At 43.1% G+C, this 24887-nt stretch overlaps 5 protein-coding genes and 1 non-coding gene across 6 annotated transcripts; 3 read left to right on the top strand and 3 right to left on the bottom strand.

Annotated features, from left to right (window-relative positions):
- Window positions 1–3614: 3614 nt before the first annotated feature.
- LOC129584227 (uncharacterized) lies at window positions 3615–6892 on the bottom strand. The gene is made up of 8 exons (XM_055476345.1): window positions 6743–6892; window positions 6155–6501; window positions 5933–6055; window positions 5672–5863; window positions 4699–4892; window positions 4465–4531; window positions 4112–4381; window positions 3615–4040 (listed from the first exon to the last, which is right to left on the bottom strand). Exons 1-8 carry the CDS (start codon window positions 6757–6759, stop codon window positions 3715–3717), a joined length of 1536 nt encoding a protein of 511 aa, XP_055332320.1. The 5' UTR covers window positions 6760–6892; the 3' UTR covers window positions 3615–3714.
- Window positions 6893–9530: 2638 nt separating this feature from the next.
- LOC129584225 (uncharacterized) lies at window positions 9531–10619 on the top strand. The gene is made up of 3 exons (XM_055476344.1): window positions 9531–9827; window positions 9918–10037; window positions 10230–10619. The coding sequence occupies exons 1-3, from the start codon at window positions 9534–9536 to the stop codon at window positions 10617–10619; spliced, it is 804 nt and encodes a 267-aa protein (XP_055332319.1). The 5' UTR covers window positions 9531–9533.
- Window positions 10620–14331: 3712 nt separating this feature from the next.
- LOC129584424 (uncharacterized) lies at window positions 14332–15726 on the top strand. Its single transcript, XM_055476585.1, has 3 exons — window positions 14332–14632; window positions 14917–15198; window positions 15278–15726. Exons 1-3 carry the CDS (start codon window positions 14430–14432, stop codon window positions 15501–15503), a joined length of 711 nt encoding a protein of 236 aa, XP_055332560.1. The 5' UTR covers window positions 14332–14429; the 3' UTR covers window positions 15504–15726.
- A 1663-nt stretch (window positions 15727–17389) lies between these two features.
- Window positions 17390–18513, top strand: LOC129584398 (uncharacterized). The gene is made up of 3 exons (XM_055476557.1): window positions 17390–17715; window positions 17778–18041; window positions 18158–18513. Exons 1-3 carry the CDS (start codon window positions 17495–17497, stop codon window positions 18360–18362), a joined length of 690 nt encoding a protein of 229 aa, XP_055332532.1. The 5' UTR covers window positions 17390–17494; the 3' UTR covers window positions 18363–18513.
- A 354-nt stretch (window positions 18514–18867) lies between these two features.
- LOC129584371 (zinc metalloproteinase nas-7-like) lies at window positions 18868–20972 on the bottom strand. Its single transcript, XM_055476528.1, has 5 exons — window positions 20556–20972; window positions 20228–20290; window positions 20026–20152; window positions 19770–19945; window positions 18868–19324 (listed from the first exon to the last, which is right to left on the bottom strand). Exons 1-5 carry the CDS (start codon window positions 20632–20634, stop codon window positions 19089–19091), a joined length of 681 nt encoding a protein of 226 aa, XP_055332503.1. The 5' UTR covers window positions 20635–20972; the 3' UTR covers window positions 18868–19088.
- A 2127-nt stretch (window positions 20973–23099) lies between these two features.
- On the bottom strand, window positions 23100–23249 carry LOC129584461 (U4 spliceosomal RNA). The gene has a single exon (XR_008689896.1). It is a non-coding gene; the product is annotated as a U4 spliceosomal RNA (small nuclear RNA).
- Between the last annotated feature and the right edge of the window lie 1638 nt (window positions 23250–24887).

Below are 24887 nucleotides of genomic sequence, written 5' to 3'. Positions count from 1 at the left end.
ACTTGCTGTTCGTAGTAGGATAAAATCGGTAGTTGTTGTTTATTGGAAAATTGTGTGGCGGTGTTGCGCAGCACCAGTGAGCCATAAGCCACGGAAGCTCCGCTATGCAGTACGGTATAAAATCCTCCCTCCATCATGGTTTCCTACAAAAAGACAGGTTTACCTTATAAATATGAAAAGTTCACAACTGACTGATCATACAGTTTCAGAATTTCATTTAATTCTTCCTGACCCCACTCTGGAAATATCTTCCTTATAAAACTGCAGTGGCCGATTGCCTTCCAAGAGAGTTTTCGGTACGCGATCGAGCGTCTGCAGACGATACGTTATCACCGGCCCAAACAAAATTTCGGAAATTTGAAAAATTTCATCGGAGAACGTTTGAGTGTATCCCTTGCTGAATGTTGATTTCTTAAGTGCAATCCGGACTCTGTCACCAACTTTAAAAGCTGCCTTCTGCAACTTAATAAACCGCTTTTCCTGGCCCAGTTTAAATAACTGCGATTGATTGCTGACCGTGATTTCTCCCGGCTTCATTTTCACAGCACTATGTACGCTTCCATTATAATTTTGAATAATATTTTGCAACGCTGAAAACCAATTTGAACTCTTCGTGAACGTAAAATGACGGAATAATGTCGTTTTAAGAGTTCGATTGAAACGTCGCTAGCGCGGCTTTAAATCTTGAAGACGATATTTGGTGGCGTATGCCGTGTTTGTCGTATACGGATTTTGCTTTTTCATTGATGAACTCTTTTCCCGCATCAGTAACTAAAACAGTTAAATTTACAAAAGCTTTCTGTATATTTAGGATAGCGTGTGCTGTTCAGTCTCGTTATTCATTCTCACCAAAACAACGGGCCGCCGCTTTTGAAAAATTATATCCAGCGCTTTCGAAACAGTTTCACCCGATTTGTTGACCAGCGGGTACGATGTAGCAAAACGACTAACGCAGTCTACTGTCGTTAGAATGTAGCGGAACTTTTCATTAAATTTTTTAACTTTCTGCAGCTCCACCAGGTCACCATGCCAAACGTTATCCACGCCAACGCAAAAATTTTTTAATTTCTTAAATTTAATTCGGGTAGGCCTGTGCAACGTATGAGTCTTTTGCTCAGAAAGAAAATCCTTGACGTCCTGTAGGGTTACCGTCAGGTGCTTAGCTTTCTCTGCCTCTTTAGCAAGCCGGTATAGAGTCATCGTTCCACCCAAATACCCCGGTGACGTAATATCAGTATAGAGCGATTTCAGAAAGGAAGCCTTTCGCCGACTTTCAGTGGCGGTTGCTGGTAATAACTTTTTTCGCGCCATTGCAGCTTTCTTACCTTTTTTGCCGGGTTTTGTGTTTCTTAGCAACAGCGGAAGCGGAAGCGGTAGCAGCAGAGCCTCTCTGAATAATTCCACGTATCAAGAACAATAATCAGCTCCACCGCCAGCAAATAATCTATAGTCATGCGGGAGGGGGGCCTTTCCTGATTACACAACAATTTATGATCGGAGATATAATTCGATTTTTGCATCCGCTTACGAGCAGAAGGTTGTCAGAAATCTCGAAAAGCCAAGTTCTTATTCACACGTCATTCTTTGTCTTTGTGCACCGCTTTTATACAGGGTGATAAACACGCTGAACACACAAAACAGTTGTGGTGACATTATGTGACTTATACTCCGCTGGACGTCTCACAACAGGGGGTGAGGCGCATGGGCAACTATCGCACAGACCCGGCCCATCGATCCAGGGGGCTGATGCGGCTAGAATCAGCACGGCATGTGAGCATTGCAACTAAGCAGATCCGATATGCAAGCCGTATAATATATAATAGCTATCACCCGGCGTAATTCGATGCTGCAGTCAGTGCAGTTTTGCGGATTTTGGGAATGGTGCGCCGCTTCTTTACAACTATTGTTAGTTCTATCGGGAAACTTTTATCTTTTAAAATTGACTACAAGAGTGTTCCAAAGAAAGTTAACGAACCGTTTTGCTGCAAACACCAAGCCGGCATTTTGGCTGAACACATTTTGCAATAGGTGTTGGAAAGTCAACAGCGACAGCCAAACAGGACGCGGCTAAAAAATTACTTGCTATTTTATTGCGGAATTACCATACCAAACTCTTGGAAGTGTTGGAAAGCGAAAGAAGGCAGCAACAATCAGGATCCACATCCACTAACACCACTACCATCACAACTACTACCAGTAAATCAGCGCCTACGCCAGATCCATCCTCTCTCGCCCCGAGAAAACAACCGCCTTATCAGGCACTCGCGGAAAGCCTAGCAAACATACTCGGTTTTGATTTGGAATACCGCCGACTTCCGTCCATCGACGCGAACAACTGGAATTATCAGGCAGCAATTGCCAACGAAGATCTCTTTATAATAGGGAGCGGACCAACAACACACCTGGCAAAAGCGGATGCTGCTAGGCTACTTGCTCGGAAACTACTGGTACATTATATTCGACTTTTATTAGAAATCTTGGATTCTCCACCCCGCATCGCCTCTGTTTCCAAGGCAGCGACGACATCGACAACGACACCGACGACGACGACGGCGCCGGCATCACCATGAGCAGTGGTTATAACAGTAGGACAAACGGGCGGCAAAGATTTAGCTTCCGACCCAGTATGATTTACCGATATCGTTCGCCATATAATTCACCCCTTCACCTTTGGAAACTAATGAACCATCTCCGACAACAACAACAATGACAGCAGCTATTTCACTCCGCCAAAGCACCCCGATGCAGGAGCAGCGAAAAGTACACTGGATATCTCGACACCGGCCAGATACGGAACGAGCTGCAGCTGTGCACCAAGACGTGCTCCATAATCCTGGTAAGCCTTATCGACATCCTCAATTTCAAATTTTTCAGTTACTTATGGCGTTCTGTTTTTATATAGCCTCTTCCCAAGCCCATTCTACGCTACCGCTACACGATGATTAACATCACACGCGTAGTAAACTTTACCAGTTCCAAAACCTCATGGAACAAAGCCTCATTCCTCTGGACACCTATTTTCAAAACGCTTTGCGAACAACAGCCATTAAACGCACTGGAACAGAGGTGGATCTGCCACGAGGATTTTCTCATGATGTTTACCAGAAATACAACTACCTAGAACTTTACCGCCACTTCAATCTTCGGCATATCTTCCAGGTTATAAAGAACTACTTTAATCAATTTGTTCAGTGCCAGCATTGCAGAAGCTGCTCGACTGTCATTGTACGAAAAATGGGAAATTATGCATGATTTGCTTAGCATGTCAGGCTAATACGTTTGTCTGCAAGCGTGTGTAAAACGAGGTTGACTTACGGAACGGCCGTGTTGCGACAACGATGATGATTCAAATCTGTTAACGAATTCAAACTGGGCATATGCGTGGAATTTTAGTTGATAAGCCGCCTTTTGTTAACAACGAAGGAAATGTTTTGTTGTTCAACCAATGAAACATCCAAGAAATAAAAAAAGTGACTGTACAAACTTGCCATCCCGGGAACATAATGTAAACGTAAGTGATCCAGCATAGGAAATAACAGGAATTGTCGAAACAAAAAAGCTCCAACATTATGCAGCCATATAACAAAAGATCAACTAAAAGCAATTCCGTAACAAATTTCAAAACCTTAGTTCTGGGTATTAAAATACAAAATTGTGTGGGTATAGGTATATACATACAATGTATCAATCAAGGAAACGCAACCGATGATCGAATTACTGTGTCTGACGCCGAAGTCGCTTGAAACGCTCGCGGCGACGTTTGAATTCTTCACGCTGCGCTTCAAATTCATCGCTTGGACCACCCTGTGCCCGAACTTCCAAGTCCATTTCGCGCCACGCTCGAATTCCATCAGCCATCTGACGCTCTCCTTCCGGTCCACTTGCAACAGTATCATACAGAATACTGGTCGAGAAGGCGGCCATATGGGCGGGAAAGGCTGGGTCCGTCACGCTTCGGCTCCACACAGCAGACAGTCTTCTGGTCCGTTCATCCATATTCTCCACGAAATGGGCCATACTATCGTTAACAGCTTCCCGGTCTACAGATATCATTACCACACAAATCACACAACTGTTTAACACAATTAACCAAGCAACACTGCGGTGATACCTGTGTTGTTGTATCGCTCCGGGTCGATGGCGCTGTGATAAGAGGAATCTGATGGTGGGTTGCTTCCAGAAACGCTTTCCAGGGAAAAATTCCCCGGCTGCCTGTGCGGTAGTTGTGGCGGCGGCTGCTGTTGTTCTCCGCGAGACAGAGCTGCCCGCATGACACTAACTCTTTCGCCTAGACGATTAATACTGTTGTCGAGTCGCAAATTCACATTTTCCCACTCCTGGTTAGGGTCAGCGGTGTTAATGCCGTCAAACCCGGTAACGTCTATAAGCGCTGTTTATGATTATCAACTAAAAAGACACGCAACACAAAAGCACGGCTGGCGTGCCACATGCACGCATACTTACCGTCATTTGGACAAGGTGGATGATGAGGCGAAGCTGTTGTTGCAGCGGATCCTGGCGGCCAGGACCTCTTAGATTAGCGTTAGAGTTATGGAATCCCAAGAATGTTGATGGGCGCGATGAGCGCGGTGGTTGGCGGCCGTTGCCAGGGCCACCAAAGGGATGTGGCGGAGCGGATGGAGTTCTGGGAATTCGAACCGCAAAAAGATCGACAGTCCTGTGTGCGTGCAGCCGTGCCATGCAGCGCTGAAATAAATTGTAGCGTGATGCCGCGCATCCCAGGATAGCCAGGACGAGCAGGACAATTCCCACAGCGATCCCGATTATTCCGCTAGTATCCAGAAGTGGTGCACTGCTGCTGCTGCTGTGGCTGGCTTTGTTGTTGTTGTAGTTGTTGTCGTCGTCATCGTTGTCGTTGCCACTGCTACTACCTAAAAAAGCACGGTGGACATGGTTGACATGGCTGTAGCTGCAGAGTCGGGTGAACGACCTCCTCCTCAAGAAGGTAAGAGTGGTTAGACATGTTGTTATCTGTTCCGGATATGTTTACATCGCTGCCGTCAGTACTGATCAAGATTAATACATCTGCTACGCTTGAATTGTCTCCCGTTTGGTTCACCGTCGCCAATGTCGACGCGGGTGACGCGGGTGTCGTCGTCGTCGATGACGACGACGACTCAGCAACATATCTGATAACAGAGACGGAATTGGTGCTGGTGGTGGTGGTGGAGATGGCCGCTGATAACTCGTGGTCAAATACAGCAGCGGTAGCGGTGGTGAAAATATCGGGTATGTAGCTTCTCGTTGAAGTTATATTGTTTTCCGAGGAAAACGGGGGATAGATGAACGATCGTTTCCATAATCCTTCCGATCAGCGCCACCAACTCCCCGCTACTATCCCTTCATCCATAAAGGTTTCAGTAACTTGGGTATGAACCGTGGTGCTGTCGTCGGGAAACTGTTTATCACCTGATATGTGGTAGCAGCAGGCGCGCTAGTGCTGCTGCTGGTGTCCATTTCATTTTCTATTTCCGTGGACAATGGGACGGAGGAAGGGTGGATATTATTTATTTCAAAACGAATGTCTGCAGGTGGAGACAACAGCATAGATAAAGTTGACGATAAATTCGAAATTTTATGGTGGTGGGATCTATCACGGCCGTAGCAGCATCGGTCAAGACAGGAGAAACAACGTATGCGCTATCATCACTCGACGTAAATGCCGATTCTGTCGTGGTGGTGGTGGTGCTGCTGCTGCTGCTGCTACTGCTGCTGCTACTGCTTTTGCTCTCTTGCCTAACCGTAATTAATAAAGGGGCAGGTGATGTAATCGTCGCTTGCACAATTTTTGTGCTTGCCGCAGGCGCCACCGCCCCGGCCGTTGTTGTAGTTATAGCGGCAGCTACATACATACAACAAGAACTATCCGAACCTTCTATCGAAAATAATGTTTGACTGAATCTTTACTTACCAGCATGGGTGGTAGTGAAGACTTTGGGCGGATATGGCAAAGGCCAGGGTGTTGGAAACCCGGTTGGTGTAGGGCGGCTGGACCACGGACAGCACGGGGCATACGCGCAGCCGTTACGCTTGTCTACGGATGGATATACATTTTCTGCGTGAAACTTATTTCGATGGGAAACGATTCTGAGTCAAGAAAACTATTTACAGAAACTTTTTATTGGTAATTAACCTTTTCCGCATCGGGGAGCGATGATCTTCAGACCCAGTTTCTCCAGGCACTCCAATTCACGACATTGATAACCGTCAAAAATTGTGTTGACCAGGAAGATCAGTTGCAAATCCGGGAAATTATGGGTTGGCGGCCAATTCGGGAGCACATTCACATCCGATCCTGTCATATCCAACATCTTCACACCTCTCACAACGACATGCGGTTGATTATCCAGCGGCCAGGTCATCGAGCTGCTGCTTGAGCACTGCCAGATTGTAGGCTTGCAGGTGCAGAAGTATGGACAAGCGGCGGCGGCGACGGCGGTGTTGGTAGCGACGATGGGATAGTACTGTCCGTAAGCAACGCTGCATACAGTAATTACACCCATTACAGCCCCGGCAATAATAAGGTTAAAAACCACTGCCATTGTTATGCACGGTAAACACACAGGTCAATTAGAATGAATACAGTTATTATAGTTATGTCACATAAGAGCTGTTAACAAATATTCTAGCCTGGCAAAACATCATTTCAAATGCAAATGACTGAACTGAATGCGCAAATAATCAACTGATGGTTGAGTTAGTTTTCAACATCGCGACTTACCTCATTTTTCCTCTCATTCTCTGGGCCGACGGTTTTTGAAAGAGAAAAAATTACCAGGAGATAAGACTATGATGCCATTACAGCTAAAATTCTCTCTGCTGTAAGACACTGTTTACGCTTCATTACGCTGATAAGAGCCATGAGAACTTGAGCTAGATGGCCATTTTTCCTCCACATGCAGTTTTTTTATCAGTCTACCACTGAAGACATGAAAATGAGCACACTGAATAAATAAGCAGCGGCCAGCAATACAGCTGTGACTTTGCACACGGCTTGCATTCTTTCTTTCTATCTTCCATAAGCCTGCGTGTACAAGCAGCAGGGAATAAGTAGACGTTTGCAGCGCACAGCAGCGAGAGTAGCCAGTACGTACTGAGTCCCACTTCTTTGAGGCTGCAGAGATGAGACAACTAAGTACAGTACAGTACTTATGACCGCTATATGTACCGCACAGCCTGACCACCCGCGGGCTGGCTGACGCCTGCTTCGCAGGTAGCGACCTACGTCACTTTGGCCCATGGGTGGTTGGTTGCCGGCCTTATTAATATTTAAAATATTAATTTGGTCAGACGTTTATTTTAATTTTGTAAATAATAATTTATTATTTATTTTAATTTATTATTTAATTCCAGGGGCAGTTGGGGGTTGCTGCTTCTGGGGCAGTGGATCAGGGTGGCGCCCAATGGCGCCAGAATGATCACTTATCATCAGCCAGGGTATCGATTTAGGCAAGATGGCGTTCTACTCGGTGGCCACCGGTCTCGTCACCGACGGCACAGTAGAATCTTCCGGAAGGGTGTACATACACTTACAGGGCCTCCCGTGTCAGGACAAGCAAAGGTAGCGGTCGCAGCACGGACCGATCGTTCGTCTCCTATTGTCCGCGTGGAAATACCACCGCACCGCTGGAGGACTTTTGTGACATGACGGAATATAATAGATATGTGGCGCGCTCGATTGCTTCACAACACGACGACTCTGTTAATACGTAGCAGCATACTCAACAAGCAACGTTTTCTGTAGCTGCATATCAACCAATGAGTCCTCTTTCCTTACAGAGTACTATAATGCAAAGCGAAACATTTATTTTTGGCGTTCATTCATTTACCAGCCTGTGTCGCTCGATTTGTGCAATATGTATCTGTATGTTTGGCAAACAATTGTACAGGTGTTTGATGTGCTTACTTGTACATATTGTAGACAGAATGACAAGTTTTCTTTAATTATTAATTTAATTTTGTAGGCTTGAGTGATGGGCATTGCAGCACATTCTTACTTATTGCAAACAAATGCATTTCACAGAAAAACATAAAATGACGTCAATTGCGAAGATCGGCTGGAAACGTTCAAGAAAGTGCATTTATTTCCTACGCACCGTGCAACGTGCATTGCGTGAAAAGACACATTTCGAAATAAAATCCCGCAAAAATCTAGCCGTGCAGCAGCTGCATGGCAAAGAGAAGCTAGCCAGTAACTGATTTATGACCTATTCTGAAATCTTTTTTGATGACCTTTGTTTAAATGGGCCACAGGTTAAATCGTCAAGCATGCCAACAATTCGCCGGGGAACCAGTAAGTGGTATCGGTATGCCCGACGAAACTATCCAGTGGTTCCACTTGTTGAACGGACTAGTTTAGTCGTAAACTTGTAAGAACTCTGTGGCCGGTGTTGTAAAATAGTGCATTGACTTCCGTCACTGCCTACCGTGACTCCATCAGTGCCGTCATATCGTATTTCTTCCAATGCCTCCCATGATGTTCTCTGTCAAAAATCACATGAGCGAACATTTAGGCTTTATTGATAAACTAATATCAGATAATTTATCAGAAAGCGGTTTGGCATAAAGGTTTCTAGTCAAGTATGTTTCAAAATACATGTAACTGATGATGAAAGTACATCTTTCGTACTGTACGTCGTACGAGTACGATAAGACCTTACTAATTTGCTACTGAAGTTACTGCATAAGTTAAGGATGTCTCTTACGGGTAGCAAGCAAACAATGACGTACTGTGCCGAACTATTGAAACTATTGTACGAACTATTGCAACCGTTGTAAGGAATTATATGGCACACTGTAAACACTGGGTTATATTTTTTTCAGGCCGTGTCTTTCGTCACTTTGGCCGCCATTTTTGTCCAGTGTAAAACGACCAGTGAAACGTCTTGCGACATATAACACCAGCAAAATAATGCATACTCGTACAGATATAGACTTAGAATCATAAAATAATTTTTTTCTTAAATGTTTTGTGTTGCCTTAATGGTATCAACGCAACATTTTGTCTATTTCGGAAGTTTCCGTCAAATAACATGGAAAGAGTCGCACTTTCGTATCCTAATTTACTGCAGCAGGTAATGTGCCTACTCTGTACATGCCGCCTGCCGGCACCTTGCTTATTGTTAGCCGTACACAAAATGCAAGTTTTGCTGCAACATCAAAGACGATCACGCAAAAATCACGGAAAACATGCTCACAGCACTGCAGTCGTCACTGAATAGGCAAAATTAACCATAAATATACCTTGATTGGTGTACCTAACTTTCGTACACATTAACTAACACAAGTCGTAAACTGTCGCATCTGGTGCACATAACGCTTACCTGAAAACAATAAAAAACAAAAGAAACATGAACATTAGTCCGAAATTTATGTGATCTGTTCGAAGCTCTCAAATGCCGGTCGTTTTCGTATGTATACAGTGAGAAGGTATTTAAATCGCGAACTCGCCTTACTCGACTTTGAGTATGTTTGAAATTACCCTTTTTTCCCATAAATTATTTCGTTACAAAATGCGTATCTTTTCCATGGTCTGCTTTGGCTTGCTCGTGCTAATGGTCATAATGGGAAACTCGCAAGTCGTGAAGGAAAACGTGTGTGGATACAATGGTAATGTGTGTATCGGCATACCGAACGGGTGTCCAGTGAAAAGCGACGGGGAAGTGAAATTCCATTACTGCGACGCTGTAGTGACCGTCCAAGCCGGTCCGTTCGGTTCAACACGCATTGACCTTTGGGGTTCTCCGCTACTGGCGAAAGCATTCGGTGGAATAACCCACAACTGGGTTGGCTTAAGCTTTTCCGAGGTACAACACACCTTTTTCTAATAATTTTTCAACCGAATGAACGTCTACACTTTAAAATTTAAAAAAAAAACATTCTACCTCACTTTCTAGAAAGGCGATACAAACAATTCTCCTGGTATTTACTGTTTGGCTGATGAGCGTAACATCACCACAAAATTTGGTTGGAACACTCTGACAGACAAAATGCAACCGGAATCGACAGGAATCGAAGTTGGTATTTTATTTCCATTATTAAATTGATTAAGGTACAGCAAAAGTAATACTTCACCAAGAAAGCTAAAGAAATATGATATAACTCTGGGGCATATGTAGTGAAACACCTGTCGCATTATTATAAGTATCACCGTATTCTCCTAACTTTGTTCTCAAGGCTGTATACCAAATCCACTGCCAGTTTTGTAGCTGTCCTGGCTGTCCACAATGCAAAACCCGCTATTAGAGCTCTATACCGCATGGGATGGTCTGAAGGGTTTACGGTGCTCCGTGTTGCTTGAGGGGAGCTTTACCGTCCAAGGTCTGGAAGTCAATCTAAGCAGGATGGCGTTCTACTCAGTGGCCACCGGTCTTATAAAGAATGGGAGACACGAATCTTCAGAGCGGGTGTATACCTATTTGGTTTCCCGTGTTCAGACGGACAACGACACCGATCACACCATGAACCGGACATTCATCTCTTATTGTCCGCGTGGAAATAGCACGATACCCCTTGAGGACGTTTGTGAAATGGAGGAATACAACAAATACATCGCTTCGCTGCATGATAACTCTGTTAATACGTTGCCCCGCATTTAGCAGCAAAGCATCCTCTAAAGTCGCCGCTTGCAGCTGCACAGTAATTACTGTAATTCAGTGTAATGTACTCTCCTCGCTGACAATGTCTGGAGTATCAACCATTATTTCTTGCGTTCCTGCTTTCAATCAGTATGGATGCCCAAATTTTTCCGAGCTGCGCAATAGCTGGCTTTTGCAATGTGTATCCATGGTGTACAGGTGTATCTACGTAATGTACAGTCGACAGATTACCTACAGATACTTGAGTTTCCAGTTTACTTAATTTTTCCCCGCATTCTTGTTTTGTTTAACTTTGTAGCCTGGAGTGGTGAGCGTTACAACTAGTATCACGAACCATCCAAGTGAACGCATTTCATAGAAAATCCTTAATGATCTAATCAAAACCACCGGTAATTGTTACGCAACCTCAGCACGAAATAGATTACACTGTACTTGTACGCAGTGAAGCAGAGTCAGGAGCCATGCAGCAGTTGAATGGCAGAGAGGAGCTAATCAGTAACTGCCTTACAGCTATTTCTGGATTGTTTTGATGTCCTTTGTTCTAACGGGCCAAGTGCTAAATCATCCAGCAAATGAACGATTCGAGGAGGGACTAGTGACTGGTATAGATGACGGAAGTAACCAGTGGGGCCAATTATTGAGCGGACGAGGTTAGTCGTAAGCACTCTATGGCCGATGTTGTATGCCAGTGCCTGGGCTGCCATTATTGCCCCAGTTACTCCAGTTCGCTGTTTTCTTCTTGTCCGTATGACACTTTTTGATCGAACTGGTAATTCTACTTTGCTGAAAAACTTTTTGAAAATCACTTTCTTCACGACTTCCGCTTCCGGTATACTAAAGACAAACGAAAAACAGAATTAAGATTGTTTTTCGTTCTGTTTTCTGGGTTTGCTTAACAGTGTATTTTAAGCAGAAGCGTTGTAGTCAGCACCTGGTCTTCCGGTTCCCTTCTCGTAACTTGAACCAACCGGAATGCATAGATGTTCCGGAAAGGTTTTCCATGGTCACCAGGCTGTGGGCAACAGCCGCCGCCTTGGTTAATTTGCTGCCTTTTGACTTCACTTTTAGCTCCAGTTGTGTGGTTTGCAGAACTTGTTTGGAATCTAGAGGAAATTTTAGCGTTTCTTCATAGTTTTGCCGGTCGCACTCGCCGGTAAACAGCTCCGTACGTCGTTTGACCTTTTTCTGTCCAATAACGCAAGTAATCGAACTTCAATGCAATAACTATGGTCACATTAAGTTTTATCTGGTATCGTTTAAACGTCTTACACATAGAAGGTGTTCCCGAGATACTCAGCTGTCTTAAGTTTGGTGATGTTGCGCACGTCATGAACCGTGATGGACAGTATGCGACGTTCCTGCACCCAGCGCATTGTTATGCGCACAGCCGGAGTGCTCGACTCACGTAATTCGCTCTGCGCTTGCCATTTAATTGGAAGATTCCAGTCGAAATCCATCCGTTGAATGGTAGACACGGCTTCTGGCTTGGACAGTGTCTTCAAGACACGAAGACGGAGGATTAATCGTAGTTTGCTCAGTTGTCCAGACTGTCTGAGAGTAAACAAACCGCTGATTTCCATATGGTTTTTTTCCATTAGAATCCACAAGGGAACTTCAGTCCAACCGAATTTCTTTTTAACTGGGTCAACAGGGGCTTGCCCTAACTCCTCAACCTGTTCGCTAAAGATTTCAAACCTGATATAATCAATTTCAGGGTCCAACAGTAACATACAGGTTCTTGACTCCCATGTTGGATTATCGTTGAGCTCGACTACTCTGGTCTTGTATTCGTTCTTCCCCATAGTAGCGACACAGTATGGGGACGGTTTCGTATTCGCGTTTTTTCTGGAGAGTCCCGTAGCACTGTCTATAAATACGGTCAGCATGTACGCGGAAGGCTCGATGTCATCGTTTAAAGTGTGATAGCTTGGCAGAGCGGATTCTCGAGCACTTGCGCTTGTCAGATTTCTTTCTGCTGACAATCCCAGCCAGTGAAGTCCGATTCGCAGCCATCCTAAAGAAAGTTACAGACCACCACGTCTATCGAGACATTACGAGATTTCTACAGTGGTCATCGAAATGAGCGGTGACAGTATACAACACGACACCACTTGCACTTGGGAATGTGGCCATCACCAGTTGCACGAGGTCACTCCAATGCAGTAATACCTAGTTCGAGCCCACGCTTTTCGAGTTTGATATTCAGTAAGGAACGTACCAGTTTTGTTATCTTCTAAGCGGAACCACCTGTCAATTTTCCCGTCGTAGACTGCAGAGAGAACATCTAACTTCAGACGTCCAAGACTCTCATCACCAGACCTTTTATGTTTGTGGAAAACGGTAATTTTTATATACCGATCATCAGGCTTGTCAACTATGAATTCATAATAGGCACTGCAACGAAACCAGTAATCATGTTACGTAGATAATTATCCGTTATTATTTTATCCATAATCGGTTCTAACGAAAATGTTGTCACAAAAACCTGTACACCGCGGTAAAATTTTACGAAATTTCTGGCCGTTTAGATGCAAATTTTACGAAATTTCTGGCCGTTTAGAATATTTACCTCCACTTCGGGTGTGCGTTCGCTGCACGAATAGTACGGAATTTCTTCCCTCCAAATTCGACAAGACAATACGGACTGGATGGTCCTTTTGCCTGAAGATCGGCGCCCAGGCGCAGTAACTCTCTGCCTTCGTAAATCACAAGGCGTAATACATAATGAGTTCGTCTTCCTTCTCCCGTCTGACACGTCCGTACTTACTAGTGCGCTATTTTGTTGACGCTGGTACGCTTGTGATGACCTGATAACACAACTAGTTGTTAAAATCAGAGGAAATGGCGAGTTTAATGGCGCATATGGAATACTGAACGAACCGTACTCCATTTCAAACACAAACTGTAAGTACGCTGCCGACTGCCCCCTTTTCTAGCCCAAGTTGTGCAAATTCCAGCTGCGTCGTTTTCGGTCACGAAAGATTCGTTTTCCTGTGGCCGCGGTCGAGTTCAGTCCAAGACATCCCCTGAACTTTGTGGAATTGTGGTAATTTATAATCTGACTGCCTACCGAGCAATGAATTTTCCAGGTTTTCAGCTTTAAACTTCACCAAAACAATGCCCTGAAATTCTCCTTCTATGAATGCTGTGCATAAGATTCCATTGCCTGCCAAAAACGAAGCCGACTCTTCTAAGCAGCAGCTTCTTTGCCTTTTGCATTCTGAGTAAGCCTTTGAGGCTACTAAAAACTATGAAAACAGCAGAGGTTGCTCGACGTGTACTCGTACAGCTAACTGCAAAAACGCTTGTTAATCGGTAAATTTTGCGCCTGCCGGAACTGTGCTGTATAAGTTTGCGAAAGCTTCTTATTGTATAATTTTTTGCTCCATGGCTTCCGTTGGATTCTCTTGTTATGCAATACACCTGCAGTATATGCACACAAACATGATATATTTTCTGAGTTAGGTGACCTAATATACTGTAAATTGTGGAGCTGAGATTTGTGAAACTACAACTGCCAAGGTGGCAAAATGAAAACAATATCGCCATGCAATCAGCACGACTGTCGTGTAGATAATATTTAAAGCGTGGCATTTCCTTAAGCAAGAAAATATTCAAAATGCCGTAAAGCTGATAAGACAATGGTGGCTGATTATCGAGCTACAGTAGTGTACAGAGCTCCTGATCTGTGTCACAGGTTATGGTTAAGAACTCCTGCTATCTATTTCTGCTTCTATCCGTGATCGTGCAGTTGATCAATTAATGCTGCGTTATAAGGAAATTTTAGGAATTTAACGTGTTACAAAAACCATGAAATTATTTCGGTTCACCTTCCTATTAAGCTGGCTAGTAACGTTACAAACCGGTGCGTTTTCGGAGAAGGTTTGCGATGAATTGCCGTTTGAAATATGCAGTCTGGCAACGCAGTTGTCCCAGACAACCATCCGAATGCTCCTAGGCCAGGCCACAAATAATCAGACGTCGCTCCACGACCTGGTTTCCAATGTCTGTCAGTACGTAAAACAAACTAAAAGATAGAACATTCCTTTTCGAACGTACTACTGTAGTGTTCTTACAAGTTTGTTTGGATTCGCGGACCGTTTTTAGAATATCTTTTCGTCGCTCGCATAGGAAACAAAGTTCGCAGTTTATTCAGTACACCATAGCCAACGAAGTTTTATTAACGCAAAGTGCAACTAATCCTAATTGCACTTTGCGGTTCGAACGCTAACCGAACACTTCCTTAGTTCGGTTATCCAAAGCTGGAAATGTACAATAGTTGCTCGCTTTGTTGTAGAGCTCTGAACAGCACATCCCGCACTTGTCCCGACACTTTGACCTCCGCTTGCCTCTCCCTCAGTCCTCAGCTTTTCCAGGTCCGTTTGGCTGCCCGTGCCGCGCGGCTGTGCCACATCACCACGACCCCGGACACTCTGAACAATTTACTGGCGTGCAACAGCACAAGCTGGCTGTATGCATTCCAGACGATCCAAGGCTCAGTTATCGACGAAGTACTGCATCAAAACGGCTCGGTCGAGGGTCCAGCCGTTGATACCGTAGTGATGGGCGCTGAGTGCCGGTAACTAACGAGCGGATAAATTGCGAAATTGGGGAATAACAGCTGCTCTTTATTAAACGATTAATGGTGATCATTGCAGAATACTAAGGCAATACTATGGACAACTTCCTCATATTTTCGTCAAAGAACAATGTGGCGTAGAGCCAGGAAGTCTTCTTAGTGGATTCATGACCACAATCGAGGAAGGGTACGGTTGTGGATTATCGCTCCCGAATGGGTCACACCGAATTGTGACTAGTGTTGGAGCTGTTACCTTGACTTTTATTTTATGCTTGGTTGCAAAGTTAGTAAAGTTGCAGTGGTAACCACTCCCAGACAATCAATGACCAGTGTAGCTAGACAAACGTCTCCGGAAGACGAAGACATCAGGCGCATTGTATAATATGCATAAAACACGGAAGGAAGCACTTCCGTTCCTTCCAAATTCTTCCAATATTTTTAATTTTTTAATGATTATAAGGCGTACTAATTATGAAGCGGAAAGTATAAAGCAGAGACCGAATCGTAATCACTTCTCGGTTTTGCTACTTTGAAGTGATAATGCATGAAACTTCTGCAGAGACTTGTTCAGTGTGAACACGAACAAATGCACTGGAAAACAAAATACTATTCAGCGTGTACTCTGTATGTGTACCAAATTATTCAGCAAGTACAAAGTACAAGCTTGCGACCAGTACATAAATTGAAGCGAAGGATAAACCTGGATGATATCTGCAGTATAAATAACATTTTTAAGGAACAATCCTGATACGCACCAACGGCATTTGCCTGTCAACAATTATTATCTGCACATTTCTACGCTCGCAAGATTACTAAGAAGACGTTCTACTTCTTTAAATCAGGCAGTTTCTTAATCATTTGTCTGTTCCATTATGCTACATCTATTCCATATCGGCAACAATTGCTGTGTCACAATAGCTACCAATAACATTTGCGCAAAATGCAAGATAAACAACTGCCCTGTGCAGTCTTCATAATGAGTTAAAAAAGCCTACTTACAGCGGCCAGTAATAAATTTCAACGTCTGATCCGTCAAAAGATTTTATGGTTTACATTGCTAGCACTTAATATTACTGTGGTATAAGAATGGGACACGTGTTAGCCGTATGTGCCGTGGCAGTCTTCGCCACTTCGGCCAGTAATACAGTGCAGTTTGAGCCTCGCCAAGATGCCGTGGAGATTGTGGATGGTACGGCGTTGAATAAGCAGCTGCAGCTTGCTAGGACCAAGAATGATCTGACGATCAACGAATTTTTCGGAGGCGGATTATCTTGAACTTACCGCGTAAGTTACGCTTTTAAGCGCAAAGCCGCAAATCCAGGGATTGTAAAGACTGCAGTAAACTTTTTGGTATTTCTGGAAATGTCTCTTTTGCCTGCTCAAGAAAAACAGCAAGTTACCGTTAAATTTTGTTGCCTCCCATCATATGCTGACCTATCTTACTTTTTAGCCGAGATTGCAACTGTACCGAACCCACCCCGGCGCCAGCGGGTCCTGATATATCTCCAGGAGGTGCAACATAAAACCGGCCATGCGTATGGCATATCGAATAGCTTTATCGTACTGTTTTCATAATATTACCATTAAAAAAATTTCTCTTTCGTATGTTTGATGGATTTTGGATTTAAATTTTTTATCATGGAATCGTGGTGTTCGGTGATGTCAAAAATATAGTCTAAAGTTGCTGACCCCTTTTATTAATTAGTTTTGTCGGTTGTGAATTACTGAACCTGTGAATCACGAATACACCGGTGACAATGCACTACGAAATCACCTCGCACTTGCAAGTATTGTAACTGCTTCTGTGTCTTGCTTGTTATTGTTGTGCAAGTTACAGCAGTCATTAAAATTACGAGTATCTGTTGATAAACTATCTGACGAATCGTTGCAAAAATTGCGCAACCCAGTTTATAACACAGATCTTTACACTGAGCTTGCGCTGAAACTTCGAAGACGATACTTTGCATTATGAGCAATAATATGGTATCCAGTCCGCGATACATTCCATTGCTGATTCAATGTTTAATTAGACCAAAAGAAAGATACCCCCATTTGTCTTTCGAATAATAGAGACACTGATAAGATATATGCATAATAAAGAATCTGCGAAACATTGTGTCATGCGATGATAAGTGTATGTTTCACCTTGCCACACCGGCTGCCTGACGAAGCATTTACCGGTGGTTATATTTCCCACGGAAACGTTCACCGTTGTTACATGTTAATAAATAACAAATTTTCTCATTTTTGTATTGCTAAATAATCTCAGGCTCTCAGCGTACAATTTGTTTCGAAGATGGCCAAAGTTTTATATGTCCTGTTTTTGTCGATGATCTGCATTGGTCGCTGGTGCCAAGCACAGGATAATACAGCATGCCAAGTCGACATTGACACAAAATTCAAAGCCTGCAATGAACTCATCGAGGATCAAACGGTCACCATCCAGACGCCGTTGATGGATGCGCTGACTTATGGAAACTTTACCAACCTCGGTGAAATTGTTCGAGTGGTCTGCGCGTAAGTAACGAAATTTTAGCAACTGGAATCTGAAGATGTTTAGGAGCAGCAATCAATTTTAGCGGGTTTACCCAAGCATCGGCTTGCCTGGACGTCCATTCCACACAGTGCCCCTCAGACTATTCCAACTTCTTCCAGACTTTCGTCAAAGCCTACAAAATCTGTGCTGCCGACGACATCACCAAATATTTCAAGGATTTCTTCGAGTGCAACCATAAAGCCGGTATCTACGCCCACGCGGCCAACGTCAGCGCCGAAGTCCAGCTTGAGAAACTGGGAAATATAACGGCTAGCACGGGCAGCCAGCTCATGGATACCAATTGCCAGTAAGACGATTTGTACTTTAAGTAATTGTTACACGAAGCAGTACATGCGAATGACCTTTATTAGTAATTCAGTAAAAATGGAGCGAAAAAGGAAATCATAAGAACAAATGTTCCAGGTTTCTTCGCAAAATGCGCAAACGAGTTTCCGACGCGGAGCTGCTGGCGAAATGTGGTGCCGATGATCAGCAAGGTCTGGCCAAACTGTATGGACAACTGACCGAAGCGTTCGGGTGCAATTCCGCGACAGCACAACGAGGCTTTTTATCGTTTCTGTTGCTAGCGTTATTTGTCAGCTTACTTTCTATTTTCCGCAACAGTTAACTATTCTTATAAAAAGTCTGAAATCTTTTCTACATATGAAAAAAAGGTTGGTTAAACCATGGCGAACTTTCTATCACTCCAGTCAGCGGAATATGTCGTATAGAACAGAATAAATTGTTATCGTAAAAACATGCTCTTCGGTGACGGCAAAAATGTACGAGTATTCTAAAAATGAAAACTGCGAAGAGCTTTAATTAATTATGTAATAAATATCTTAGTCAGCTGAAGTCCGACAACGGCCGATGTTGACACTGCACTGCGGTATCATCCGTGCATCGTATTTATGTCACGATTGTTACCGATGTGTAGGTAGGCCGACGGCTATTCAAATTCCGAATGATAGTCTGCCGATAAATGATCTGACGAATTTTTGCAAAAATCGTGCCGCTCGATTAAAACCAGTCTTTACTTCGAGCTTACGCTTAAAGATTACAAGACAATACTTGTGCGTTATGAGCAATTGCTCACAACGCAGAAGTTACGTACTGCTGCTGTACTTATTAACAATGAAGTGTGCGAAATATTTCAAGGCTGATACTGCTGTTATTTCTCCGACTCGCGTCCTTGTTCGTTCGCTGATTTTACGAACGAATAGACTGCCATCAGCGCATCAACTCCATATGACTTCATCCATTAAATTTAAGAAATATTATTCACCGGCATTGAAATGGCGAAACTTTAAATATTTCTCTCATTAGTACGTAGGGCAGAAATCACTAGGCTGCTCTAGGCTGGACATTCATAGAACGCCTTGATCTTATTGATATCCAAATGTGTTAGGGAATCAACGCGTCCCAGGGGCTGACTTTTGGCCTTCTTGACGAACATGCTGACGGCGTTGGGTCCGGCAGCCGGGTCCACTTTCCAATTGTTAGGTCGCTGCAGAACTGAATCAAAATCGTACGGCAGACCAAAGCGCGGCAGTTCTTTGTCGGTTAGTTTCTCGAAGAACAACCAGTCCGCTGAAAATAACATATGTATTATGTGGAGCCAGTTAAACCAATGGACAGAAAGCTTCGGTTACTATAATCTAAACATTTTTAGTAGTTTGACAAAGTTTCCTTTACATTATGCGAAAAAAATCGTACCCTACATAAATTGCATCAACCACAAATATTCCAATTAACCACAAATAAGCAGCGAAAGGCTTCGTTATTGGTAGAGTAAGAATTCTTAAGAGCGAATAAAACAGATCGGTGTTAAATAGTTCAGCTTTAGCAGCTGCTGTATCAAAAAAACTTGAAGAACCAGTTTTTAAAAATTCTGAGAAACGTTATGATATGATCCGTTCATGTTCCGTTTCCAGAATAAAGTTAAAAAGTATGCGTGTGTACATTACGCAGTGTCATATTCCCAATAGAACCATCATGTATATCATGTACCGGCACCGTTGACCGGTGCACTTACCTTGCTTGATATTATTGAGGTTAACGGTGATGTAATCGTCGCGATCGCTGCGCAGATGCTCATCATTGAATCCCAGGACGTGCATCATCTCCCGCAGGATAGATCGCTTATCCATACAGTTCTTGCCCAGCATGACAATCTGCGCGCCACCCGTTCGCCCGATGGCTGATTGACACCTGGCCAGCGCGTACATTATGGTTGACATTATATTAATTGAAACAAATGCCGACACGTAACCTATTCAGTTCTTCCTTACTGTAGGCCCACGCTGAACTGCACATAACTGGTTTCGGGCTTGTCCTGGTTGTATGGCTTGAAGCGGACACATGTCATCTTGTCAAAGATTGGCAGTGCTTCCAGAATAGCGCGTTTATCAGCGGTGGCTAAAAAAAATGATAAACCGGATATTTTTTGCACAAATATCCTGCTCCGTTGTTGAGAGAAAAAAACTGGCTTACAGAATTTATCACTGATTTTGTAAGGAACAATTCCATTATTCCATTTCTGTGGGATCCGGGCTCCTGTATTAACATACGTCAAACACTATAATAATATTATTACTAGCAAAACATGCTTAACATGAAAAATAAATTAAACTTTAGAAGAAGATATTCGTATTTCTGGTAATTTAGCGCAGTGGAATTAAAACAAATATATAGAAGCTGTGAAAAGTATGCATAGTACATATTAGATGGGAAAAATTAAGAAAAATATTTGGCCTACAGAATCGGGATGGAAAAATAATATTTGAAATAATAAAGCTGAAAAATCGATCGGAGCGCTTACTTTGTGCGGATACAAAGTTATTCCAAGCCACTATGAGCACAGCGAACATTACGATGAAAGCTCGCTGGAATGACTCCATCTTCACAGAAGAAATATAAATCACGTTATAGTATAATATCCCCGGTCAATGTCAACACACACTGGATGAAATCAAAGTGGAAAATGTGTGCCAGTCCAAGATAAACGTTTACTGGAGCAGTGGCAGTCGGAAGAAAACCAAACACAACCACCCCGGCAAAAGTAGAACACATCAACTCACAAAGTTAGTAGCAAAAATATACAGTACATATCATGGTGCGCGGCGCAATCGAACCCTCTGGATATTTGGAACAATGCGTACAATGTGATTAATGTTTGGAAAGGAAGTACTCTATATCGCAGCGTTTAACATTGGGTACGATCAAGTGCATGTGAGTGCGTGTGCATTATGTATGCCATCTGCTAGCGCAGCACTAAAGATTTTTGTGAATTTCTTAATGAAGTGGGGGAAATGTTTATCTTATATGTGTTGTGATAGGGTGCGCAGTGCGCACGGCCTGGGAATCTCAAGAAAAGGTTGCTGCCGGTAATCCAAAAAAAGCAGTGGCGCTATTGTAGCTGTGTCGCCATGTCAGTGAGAAATTCAAATAATGGAAGAATGCCGGTTGTTTGTGCTGGTTTGTATGGGTTGTATAAGGATGCAAGAAAAAGAGCAGCGGCGTGCAAATATATCAATGACAACGGCGATGTGGACAATGTGTTAGTGTTATAAAACAGTGCAAGAATGCACGGAAGTTATTAAATACATGATACGCCGAATACTGTCAGCACTGATAGAATATTCGGTTTCTTACAGCACATTTTTTATAATTACCAACTCGCTTTTGTGTGGCGTGCATATACATGTACTATACGAGGAAAGCTTATAAATTAGTTCTTATTTTTGATACTTCCATTCAATGAGATCATCACGCCAAACAAATTCAAATAAGCAATGTTTACTTTGAAGCATTTGTATATATTTATATTCTCGCCTAGTTTTAATCTACAGTAAAAACACAAGCAGGTTTTTTTAAATTTTTAAAGTATTCGTTCGTTTCACTTCAGCTTGTGCTAAAAATGGTGGCTCTTTTCTCCTATGTATGGCTGACGTTTTAGAACTTTGCAAGTCTTTGCTTCAACACCATGTTGGTTTTTGATAAAAGCAGATCTAATTATAGTATATGGCAAGTAATTGCGCAAACAGGTTTACTGAATTTCATTTCGGAAACTAATGTCATTCTTTGTTGTAAATTGTACGTAGCAATTTTTTCCGCCACATGTAACTCGAATAACTTTGGAGATTTATATGCAACCGGCATATGATTTCCCCCAATAAATCGTCATCCGCGTATACACATGACCGCCAAGTGATGCGCCATTGACCACACTTTATGACATCCATAATATTACATGATTATATCGGATGTACACTCAACATCCGTGCACCATCTGTAACCATCCTCAATTACGGCTCGAGAGTGCAGCGGAAGTGGACGGATAATTGCGGCAATTTACATGCCCCGTTCTTCGAAGACGGTGCTAGTGAGCGCGCGGTGGAAAATGGTAATGCCGGCATACATATATACGTCATTGAGATCGGTATATATACGGGTATAATTCATACGTGTGCGCATCTTATGTGCTACACTATGGTTGCATTCAGGGGCCAATTGTCAATCAAGTCGCCTATTAGGGATCTAATGGCTTAAGGGCCATTATACCAACGGGGGAAGATCCTTGTTCGACCGGGCCGGCGACCTCGATCGGCCCAGCTGATCAGCAGCAATTACCCGCGGTGCACCTTCGTATAATGGCAGCGGTTATGGCCATGGATCTGCAATTGCACTGTACACCGGAAGCTGCACCGGTGCGCATACCAGCTGCAAATTGTCGGCATTTACAACTTTTATCGGTGGCGTATCTGTGATGATTCTATATATTCTGTATGAATGTTCGCGTCATTTAAATATCAATAGCTTTTACTATGCTTTTTATTATATTAATAGCTTTTACTTGCACTTTGTATTTCCGCATGTAAAAACAAGAGGCCGAAGGCAAAATATGAGTATATAAATTAGCAAAGCACAAAACACCGCTTTTAACAGACGTAGAGAACAAATTTCCAGCATCGTACTGTACAAGTAACGTAATATAGAATATGTAAAGTATAAATAATTATCAATCCGAACATTTACGCCCTCTTTCATTTTTCAACAATGAAGTATCCAACTAAATTAATTTCAGCTATCTGTAACGAACGTGCGGCACTGAAATCATGAACTAGATTTATTACTGTCGCCGGCGACAAGTTACTAACTTGTTACATAGCCCAACAGCCATTTTGTGCTGTACATTACCAGCTCGACAAAAAAACTTGATTTATTAACCATCGAAATACGGATTCGCACAAATACCGGGCTTGATCATTTCCTGTCGGAAATTACTGTTCTTAGCATCGTCATCGAAATACGTATTTGTGCATACCGAACAGTCCGAAATTACTCATTTCCTTCTAAACGAATAAATATTATATTACCCATGCAGTACTATTATTATTGCATCACTCGAGGATATCTCACCCCAAGCGTGCGGGTAATTGGTAAAAGTTTTCAATTAGCAATAACTATTCCTCTGCTAGGCATCATAGGAATAGTACTGCCCGGTAATAATAATTCGGCGTCCTAGCTTAAGTGATAATTATGGAAAAATGTAATTACGTAATTGGGGCGGCCGTTTGCAATACGGTACTACACCATCTGACATGTTTTATTGAACTTTTACGTTACAATAAAATTTTCTAGAAGCGTTTGTTTACGAAAATGGTTTTGCGAATATGTAGAATGTGCGAGCTAGTTTTTGATAGGTCATGTTAATTAAAGCAGTACAGTATACGAAGGACCGGCTCAGGACGTGGTCAAATGTAGGAGTCGGTAATTACCACCTGTACCCTCGCGATGGTCACAGAAAACCACCGTAGCGTCAAAATTAAAGGTTTTTGTGTAGAGTTCTATGCAATCAGCGAGTAACAGCAATCGTATAAAATCGCCATTAACCTGTAAACACCGCGGAAGGACGTAGGAAAAAAAGCCGGCCGGCATTTTCGACCGTTAAACAATGTGTACGCTTTTCACTCGATCCGCTCGAAGTTGTAATCACCCTAAACCACGAAAAACACCGGGTACAACGGACAAGCCAGTACCCGCAACAAAAACCGGTTGTGTTTGTCTCCGCCGAGCGCGTTTAATTATCCGCACTGCCTAATTGCTCCGCGCACAGCCCATAAATAATCATGTCAAACGATTACTGGCTGTTTGATCGCGTGATACACCAAGAAAAATTCGGTTACATTGTATGTTACACTTCCACCGCACCATGACTCTACACAATAGCGGGAAAATTACGTAAAAACAGCGGTGCAGTCACGTTTAACATGAATAAACAGGTTACATTGTTTACCTATAAAATGCCGGCTTACATAACAATTTTCTATCGCTTCCGCGGCGGAAAGAATTGTTACCGGGAAAAATTTACATGTTTTTCTCCGATACGTATACACATTACTGTGTATGCACACATTTTCGCCGGCGTTCTCTTCTTTGGACTGTGGAACCGACCGGTGTTTTAACCGATTAGCGTCGTTGTTGGCACAAGCAGTTGTCTTTGTAAAGCGTACACACACGTACACAATCACGTTAACCTTATTGAACGATTAATCATTTTGCACTCAACTGCGACAGAGACCGCGACAGAGAGAGAGAGAGAAAGAGAGATAGGGCAGAGAGAGAAAGAAAGGTTATCGCGATCGTTGTCGTTCACGTGAGACCAGGGCAATTGACTGCCATGGCAGAAACAATGCCTCATTACCCAGCGCACATTATCAATGTTTCATTAACCTCGAAATTGTTTTTGTCTTTTTCGACTTTAAAAAGCATCCGTTCCACAGTCCAGTGTCATTGGTGACAACGCGTGTCCCAGTCTGTCTGATAAATCCACTCTAACCGATAGTGTCCATTTTCACTGTCACAACTGGCAGTTGTTCTTGTCGGAAATTAGTCGGGTGATAAACAGTGTTGTCCTAATTGTCACAGCAGTGAAAAGTGTTTCTCTATTTATCTTCCCTCCACAACATGCCACCGTCGCCGACATTTTCGCCGGGACTAAAGTAATCGTTTACGCAAACATCGCACATTTTTATTAACACTCTAAACCGGGGCGCGCATCAGCAGCGGCAGACAGAGGGGGGAATCCTCATCCGATTCACCCATTAATCACGATCAATACACTTAAACAATTGGCCTTTCTCCTCGCAGC

This window comes from Paramacrobiotus metropolitanus, unplaced genomic scaffold, assembly GCF_019649055.1.
Source record: "Paramacrobiotus metropolitanus isolate TYO unplaced genomic scaffold, Prichtersi_v1.0 Parri_scaffold0000013, whole genome shotgun sequence".
NCBI lineage: Eukaryota > Metazoa > Tardigrada > Eutardigrada > Parachela > Macrobiotidae > Paramacrobiotus > Paramacrobiotus metropolitanus.
The sequence above is the reverse complement of the archived record's forward strand: the minus strand, read 5'-3'. Positions and strand labels throughout refer to the sequence as shown.